Source organism: Otolemur garnettii, unplaced genomic scaffold (genome assembly GCF_000181295.1).
Source record: "Otolemur garnettii isolate 467f Iridium unplaced genomic scaffold, OtoGar3 scaffold00074, whole genome shotgun sequence".
NCBI lineage: Eukaryota > Metazoa > Chordata > Mammalia > Primates > Galagidae > Otolemur > Otolemur garnettii.
In genome coordinates this window covers 6,861,385-6,870,018 of record NW_003852469.1, presented here as the reverse complement: position 1 = coordinate 6,870,018, position 8,634 = coordinate 6,861,385, and the positions used below count along the sequence as shown (strand labels likewise).

The following is an 8,634-nucleotide window of genomic DNA, read 5'->3' as shown; positions in this document are numbered from 1 at the left end:
GAGGCTGCTGTCCCAAACTCCAGCGCTCCGAGAAAAGAGAAGGTGTACTGGGGTATGTGTCATCTCCAGGTAGAATGAAGGAAAAATCCCAGCAGCCCGAAGCTCCCAAAGGCAAAAAAACAGAGGATCTCTTTCTAGAGAGCAGGAGGAGTGTCCCTGGTGGGCAGGTGGAGAAAGAGAGGGACAGCTCCCCCATGCAGGAAGAGGGTTCTCTAGGGCCAGGAGAAGCCAGGACGTCATGGCGGTGCAGGAGCTATTTATAGGAGCAGGGGCCCAGGCCTACAGCAGGAAGCCCTGAGGCCCAGCTCAATGGGGGGCATTCTATGGTCGGCCCTGAGTGGGTGCTGGGGCTGAAGAAGAGCACCCCACAGCTCTCCGCATCTCCTCCGGAGAGGCTCCCTGGGAGAGCCCCACAGGCGGGCAGTCCTGGGGAGTCGGAGGCTCAGGTGAGACAGAACAGCAGGACGAGGAAGCCAGAGGAAAGGGGAGATTCTCCAGAGATCCAACCCACCCACCAACCTACTGAAGCCAAGAAGCCTTGCCAAGTCCACCAGGCCTGGGGTGGGCCACACTTACCAAGAGGACCACCATCTGTTGCCTCAGTGCCAAGGGGCAGGGAGAGGGAGCAGGGGTGCAGGGGAGAGAAAGCCAGCTCCCTGGACCTGGGCCACCCCTCTCCACCTTCCGGTCATCTCTCCCTTGCCCCCCAGCTCCCTGGGAGTCCCTAGCGGCCCACACTGATGTTGCAGGTCTTGCAGCTGGGGTCCTTCTTGGCATCGGCAGTGGACAGGCTCATGAGCTGGTGCCCGCTGATCTCCCCCAGGGTGCCCAGGGACAGGTCGACGGGTTCGGTGTAGATGATCTCCAGGATGAGGTCCTGGGCATGGCGGAAGACCAGCTCCCCATCCTCCACGCTGCAGGTCAGGAACTTGTTGCAGGCAATGTCCAGGAGGGGCAGGCGGTCACGGCAGAAGCGGTCCCCCAGGGAGCCCTTGGGCGCCAGCACCAGGATGGCATAGTGGTAGGCCGTGTACATGCAGTAGAAGTCCGCGAAGTAGAGATTGGTGCTGGGGTTGAAGAGGCGCTGGGCTGGGATCTGGAAGCGCCAGCGGCCATAGGGGGAGTCCTGGGGTGGCTGGCCCGTGTTGAACTCGGTGTTGCAGCTGAAGAAGACCCCATGCAGCATGCCGCTGGTGGGGGAGCCATGGCTGCCACTGTTGTCCTTCAGGTAGGGCTGGAGCATGTTCCCACAGTGGGTCCTGCCACCCGGGGAGAGAAGATGCTCAGGCTTGGTGACTACACGTGGCCATGAAGGGAGAGGGCCAGCCCAGCTCCCAGCCCTCCCCCCGGCCACTCCTATTAGTCACAAGTAAAGCAATTGCAGAATGTAAGAGCAGGGAGAGCCCCACTTCTCCTGAACCTGTCCCTCGCCAGCTTGAAACCTTTTAATGACCTTGCAAAAGTAAGGGTCCACACCGTCTGGTCTTTCTGGCTTCCTTGTCATTTCCCATCTCCTAATACTCACCTGCCCACCTGCCTCCACACTCTCCCACCTGCCCAGACTGACTTCCCTGCCCACCCACCTCCACCTGGCTTTGCAAACTCCTCATCATCCTTCTAGTCCCAGAACTAGTGTCTGCTACTCTCAAAAACCTGCTGGGGACCACAGGCTCTCACATTTGACAAATATGTGGCCACCTACTGTATGCAAGACACGGAATTTTGTTCAGCAGTCACATATACTCATTGCATTAAATCTTTCCACACTATCTACTTGACTGACTCTGTCCTCAAAAAGGTGGACTGGCTTGGCGCCTGTGGCTCAACCGGCTAAGGCGCCAGCCACATACACCTAAGGCGGCGGGTTCGAACCCCCAGCCCGGGCCCGCCAAACAATGATGGCTGCAACCAAAAAATAGCTGGGCGTTGTGGCAGGTGCCTGTGATCCCAGCTACTTGGGAGGCTGAGGCAGGAGACTCGCTTGAGCCCAGGAGTTGGCGGTTGCTATGAGCTGTGATGCCATGGCACTCTACCCAGGGGGATAGCTTGAGGCTCCGTCTCAAAAAAAAAAAAAAAAAAGGTGGACTGTGCCTTTATCTTTATGTCCTGGCACCAAACAAGCTACCTGGCACACATGGGTGCTCCCTGTCTCCCTCTTTCTCACTGGTGACAAAGCTCCACATGGGCCACTGCCTCTCTTCTTTAATACCACCACCAAAGCCCCCAAGGCCCTCACTGCCCTAAGGTAAGGTTGAAATGCCTCACCCCAGCTGACCATATGGACAAAGACAATCAGAGCAGCAGCTCGCCCTGGCCGAGCTTCAGAAGGACACAGACTTGGAGCAATGTCAGCAGGCACGGAGGAGGGTGGACACCCCTTGGTGCTGTCTCACTCTTGCCTTGTCCTGGCTGTCCTGAGTGACAAGTGACTTGCTGGCTCGACCAGACAACAACCCACTTTCTCTCTGGGCCTCACATTCATCTGTATTCTGGAGTGTTGGATCAGATCACCACATTTCTAATATTTTCGGATGGCAGATCCCCTCTCTTTTTCTTCAAAGGAAATTATACATAGGCAGGACATAGGCAAATACATTGAGGTGGCTGCTGAACAGTGGGTGTGGGGCCCATCCACTGATTCCCTCCCCACTCCAGCAGCCTCCCCAGTGCCCAGTTTAGAGCCACTGAGCTGGGTGCTGCCTAGAAGTCTTGGTGCTCAGAGCTCTCTCATTCTGTGCTCTCCTTGCTACCTGCCCTGGGCCCAGTGGGGGCAGACCCCCATGAAAGGATCAAAGCCTGAGTCTCACTTGCCTGAGCTTGTTAGTACAGTGCTGAGCCAGATGGCCCCTGTCCCTAGAGCCCACACCTCCCCTTTGCCCAAACCCCAAGTAGGGTCACTTCAGAGCCAGCCTGATGATGTGAAGGCATGGGGAGGCCAGAGCCCCGCCGGACCTGGCGTGCTGGAAGTACTCCTTGTGGTGGTTGCGGTAGAAGACAGAGAAGCGAAGCATGCGGCCTGCGATCTGCTCGGCCTTCTCCTGCAGCTGGGCCAGGTGCTCCTTAGCATAATCTGTAAGAGCCCAGGTGGGGGAGGTGAGCCAGGCCAGCTGAGTGGTCACAAATGCTCCTGTCCCTCCACTCCCACCCCACAGTACATGTCAGGCCAATCTCTGTCTGATGGGGACAGGGAGAGCCACACACTGCTTGTTCTTATCACCTCTGCATCCTTGCTGCCAGAGGCTGTCAGAAAGGGGCAGAGGGCTGCCCAGTTATCACACTGGGGCCTCAGAGGCTGTCATCCCAGAGTACCCTTGTGTGCAAAGAGCACAGGCTGGCAAAAGAAGAACTCAAGAGGGCTCCACGCCTGTGACTCAAGCAGCTAAGGCGCCAGCCACATACACCTGAGCTGGGGGTTTGAATCCAGCCCAGGCCTGGCAAACAACAATGACGGCTGCAACCAAGAAATAGCCAGGTATTGTGGTGGGCACCTGTGGTCCCAGCAACTTGGGAGGTGGAGGCAGGAGACTTGCTTGAGCCCAGGAGGTGGAGGTTGCTGTGAGCTGTGATGCCACGGCACTCTACCCAGGGCAACAGCTTGAGACTCTGTCTCAAAAAAAAAAAAAAAAAGAAGAAGAACTGGAGAGGGCAGAGTGTGAGGTCCTTTTGGGAGAGCCCCCTACCACCACCACATCCAGCAGATAAGAGGCTGACCACCTGGAAGCCCGTAGTGATTCCAGGTGGGTGGTCATGAAGAATCCAGGGAAAGCTGGGCCTCTGCCTAACCAGTAGCCCTCTGCCTAAGCATTTCAGGAGACACAGGGTAAAAGGCTGGAAACAGGATAGTAAAATTGAACCCTCTGGGCCTGCAGCTGGGCCTGGGGCTGGCCCTGGGGTCCTGAGGCTCAAGCAGGGCTGCTACCAGCCTACACAGCACCTTGGTAACAAACTAGAAATAGGTGCCCTTCCATCCTTGCTGATGCATCCCGGGCCAGAGTGCTTGGATTGGCAAGAAGAGTGCAGCTGTCCACAGCTCCTAGGTTTGAATAAATATCCGCTACACATGGGAGGCAAACCAAGAAGCTTTTCCCCCAAGGAGTAGGAATGCCTCTAGAGAGTGGGGTTTCACAGCAGACTGGGAAAAAGCACCACTCAAAAGACAACAGCAATTCAAGGAGATTTGGGGCATAGACCTTGGCAGAGGATGAAACCAGCAGCCACGGAGGCCTGGGGCTAAGAATGTTCCCTGCCCCTTCCTTATGACAGAGAGATCTGGAGCAGTTCTCACCGTGGACACCAAAAGAATGGAATATCCTAGGGCAGATCCTGGGTCATCGGTGACCAAGCACACTTAAGCCTGGTGTTTGTTCATGCTAGAGTCAGCCGGGTTAGTTCTATGCGTACTAAGGGTGCTTGCAGGGTCATTAAACAGGGTCCATTTTCTCAGGCTAAGTGGAGGCACAGGACTAGCCAAACATGATCGCCCCACTGATTACAATGACTGATAAGCAAAGTGTGGTCTCTCCATACAAGGGAATACCATCCTGCCTTAAAAGGGAAGGAAATTCTGATATGTGCCATGTGAATGATCTTTAAGGACATCATGCTATGTGAATGTCACAAAAGGACAAATACTGCATGATTCCACTGATATGGGGTCCCAGAGAAGTCAAACCCATAGGGACAGAAAGTAGAATAAGGGTTGTCAAGGGGGAAATGGGGAGTGGTTGTTTACTGGGTAGAGGGTTTTGGTTTTCCAAGATGGGAACGTTCTGGAGATTGGTCTCACAATGATGTGAATATACTTAACACTACTGAACTGTGGATCAGTTCATTTAAAAAGGGTCAACGTGGTAAATTTTATGTTATGCGTAATTTTACCGCAATGTTTTAAAAAGATGCTTGCACCGAACAGGAAAGTAATTCTATCCCTTTTTTGGAAGTGGTGTTGCCAGCACGATTAGCAGTCTCCCATCTGCCTGTGATGTGAGGAGAGAAAAGGCAGGCTCTTTGAGGCAGGGAGGGTTTCCCTACCCTGACGTCTGAGCTTCATGCCTGGTGGACGGCAGGGTTCATAAGTGTTTGCTGGGTCACCATAAAGCCCATCTTGACCACAACTAAGCCATGTGTGCCAAAGCAGCAGGACAGCAATGTCACAGCAGGGACTTACCTCCAGTGCAGAACTCAACCGTCTCACTCCAGCCAGACACCAGGTACTCGCCATCACTCTGCTTCACTGCCGTCTGCACGGCCACACTGTACTCCGTTCGGGGGCTCAGGAACCAGTGGCCTCTCACTGTCATGGGCAGTGGCACTGCCTTGGCCACAAGCTTGGTGGGGACATCCTGAGAAATGGAGTAGAGACAGACAGCCAGAAGTCAAATGGGGGGTCCCACCTGATCTTGGCATCCCTGCTCCCAAAATGGTCCTCCTGAGCACGGCCAGAGTGTGGGGGATCTGACAGCTCCACGTCCTGACCACCATTTCCTTCAGAAGCCAGCAGGGGCCACCAGGAAGACTCTCCCCAGCCTCCGCCCCTCGTTGAGCCCCCTGGCGCCCTGTTCTCTTGGGAACTGAAGGAAAAGGCCTCAGGGGAGAGGGCCCCTAAAGTTGAGGGCAGCAAGGCCTCGGTTTTTTGAGGGAGACTTGGAGAGCTCTGCACACTGCTGCAGTGCTGTCTCCACGGCAACCGCAAATGCTGAGAAGCCAGGGAGGAAGGAAAAATATGCCTTATTCTTTGGGGGGGAGGAGGGTTAAGGGGGTGGTGTTGAACATTCACGTCACCGTGGCAACTGGCCTGCCAAAAGACACCCAGAACGGGAGAGCCAGTTCCAGAGAGAGAGGGTGAGTAACCCACACCAGCGCTGTGGTCCAGGGAGCCAGCTCCTTCCCGCCTCACTCTCCCCTGCCTCTGCCAGCCTGTGAGGATGGGAGGCTCCCCCCACCACTGCCACCCTGGCTTGTAACCCCAGGAGAGGACACACTCAAAGAGGGCTCTCACACATACCTTTTCTAAACCAAGCAAACAGCAGGCCAGTGGGTGAGAGGGAGAGCTGGGCACCACCCCTGCCAGAAGCCCATGGTGCCCACCCAGCCAACAACAGGGCTGCTCCCCGAGTTGGGCTTTGTCAGGACCTGAGACACCATCCCCACACGTGATGCCTGCGGTCCCACCCCACCCGGGCTCTCGGCCCCTGTCTGAAGTCCCAATCATGTCGCTGATAACAGTTCTCCCGCTGTGCCAGGCCCCATGCCAAGCACCACGCAAACATTACTCATCGAATCCTGTCAGTGACCCTGTGAGAGTTGGCATTATTATTCCTTTTCCACCAGGGAACAAACTCAGGCTCAGAGAGGCCAAGTAACTTTCCTAAGATGACACAGTAAGAAGAGTTTGGATGTTAACCAGGTCTCTGACTCCATAACATCACTTCCAGGTGTGCCATTATCCTCCCTCCTCCAAAAACAGGTGCTGAGGAGAGGTGCCTGGGCACCTTCTACTCACCCGGTGCTTGAATTTGTTGGAGTTCTTATTCTCCTTCTTGTTGAGGTCAATGAAGTAATGGGTGACCCTCTCCAGGTCACTGTCCTCCATGGCCCAGGAGATGCGGAAGGAGTCACAGGTGATGTTGTTGATCTCAATGCTGTGGGGGGTGGACAGCAGCTCCATGCTCCCTCTGGTTTGGCTCCTGCGGGGACTGATGGGAGGGGAGGAATTAGCTCTACCCTCAACCCCATGGAACTTTCTAGAATGTTCTCTTCCTAATATCCCTGTGAGGACCCAGGCAATGCACCAGCCTCAGAGATCTGATGGAAAAGAATGCACAGGGAAAGCTGGAGGGGGGGAGAATGAAGGTGGGAGGGGTGTCCCGGGGGGGGGGGAGTTCTCTGCTCCCCTTGGAGGGGTCTGCAGAGCAGACGGCACCTGACAGGTGGCAGAGGCAGTGGGAACACGGCAAAAGCCGGGTGGGGACAGATTTGCAGCAGATGGAGACGAGGAGGGTGGAGGCCCTCAGCCAGCAGGCGTGAAAAGAGAAGGGGGTGGGGGTGGAGAGACAGGGGAGGGTGGAGGACAGGCAGGAAGCACCTGCTGAGGACCCAAGTTGCACTAATTGGGCAGGTGACAACAGTGGCAATTGAGGCCAGAACCCTTGGGTTCGAACCCTTTCTTCTCTGGGGATGGCTCAGCAAGGTCTGGAGAGCTGGAGGACAAGAGCCACACAGGTGCACATGGAAATATTCATGGTGGGAATGGACAGCAGGGGCCACAGCCCACTTTACACTCTTTTTCTACCTACAACATTTTTGACAATCACTCTCTCTTTCTTTCGGCTGATCCTGGCTTGACTCTTTTCAATAATTAGTTTTAACCTCAACATCTACTAGGAACTGACCACATGCTAATAACTTCACAAACATCTCATGCAAGCTGCACAATAGGGATGTACTATTATTATTCCCATTTTACAGATGAGGCAACTGAAGGTGGGGGTACTAACCTGCCTGTGGCCACACAGTAGCAAACAATTTGAACTCCAGAGCTCTTTATCATGAAGCTGAGGGCATGGCCCCTCGTGTGCGTGGGAGGGCACACCCATGGCAGGTGTCCATGCATAGGTGCACGTGGCATTTTCACTATTGTCCCCCTTCCATCTCGTCCTTTCAAGCAATTGCATTTTCCCTCCCCTGCCTCTCCTGCTCCTTTGGTTCTACCTTTATGCCTGGTGCTCTTCCAGGTATGAAAGGGCCACACCAACATCAATCTCAGCTGTGCTTTATCTGGGAAGAGCTGACTCTGGACTTGGCTTTGGCCTGGCTGACCAAAGCTCCCGGAGGAAGCAGGGAGTATGAGAGGGAGTGAAGTGTCTGGGAGGAGAGCAGGGGAGGGTGGGGCTTTCTCCAGCCGGCATTTGGTCTCATGTTCCCTTCCTTTCCTCAAGCTCAGCTCCTGGCTCACCTGTTTTCCCAAGTGTCATCTCTTTCTCTCTTCTCTTCCCTCTTTTTCTCCTCCCCTTGCCTAGGAGCTAGGGGTGCTTGCAAAAGCAGGTACTTTTATTTATAGCTTCCAGAAGATCCCACCCACACTCTCCCGTCAATTAAGGCTGCTCCAGAGCCTGGCACCTCTAGATTAACCTGTGGGCTGCCTGGGTGGCAGGTTCAGGTTGAAGGCTAAGGCTGCTGGCCCTCACCTACCCCAGGGTGTCACTCAAGTCCCACCCCACAGCCAAATGTCAGTGGCTTCGTGCACAGGGAATCCTATGGCACCTAAGCATGGGAGTGCTACTGGGCCCACCCTGAAATAAAACAGATGGGATCGGGTGTCTAGAAACAACCCTTCAGTAATAAACCAGCTTGTAATTCTTAGGGACAGGTGTGGAGCAATGGGGAGTTACCACTTCCCAGGCTCCCACTGAGGAGCTCCCAGGGAGACACATGTGTGCCCCTCCCACACACACACATGCATCCATGCCCAAGAGCACAGACACGCTCCTGCCCATTTGTGACGCAGCCCACACCCGCCCCCTCAGTAGGCTCCTATTCCTGCCTTGATACCCCCTCCCTTCAGAGCTGTCCCAGAAATAGGGGGAGCCATGTTTGGTGGTTGGAGTCTCCAGGACCTGGGTGGATGTTTGTTCT

General features: G+C 55.1%; 1 protein-coding gene across 1 annotated transcript; it reads right to left on the bottom strand.

Moving 5' to 3' along the window:
• Window positions 1–498: 498 nt before the first annotated feature.
• PHYHIP (phytanoyl-CoA 2-hydroxylase interacting protein) lies at window positions 499–6,667 on the bottom strand. The gene is made up of 4 exons (XM_012807728.2): window positions 6,503–6,667; window positions 5,168–5,342; window positions 2,953–3,070; window positions 499–1,259 (listed from the first exon to the last, which is right to left on the bottom strand). Exons 1-4 carry the CDS (start codon window positions 6,665–6,667, stop codon window positions 725–727), a joined length of 993 nt encoding a protein of 330 aa, XP_012663182.1. The 3' UTR covers window positions 499–724.
• Between the last annotated feature and the right edge of the window lie 1,967 nt (window positions 6,668–8,634).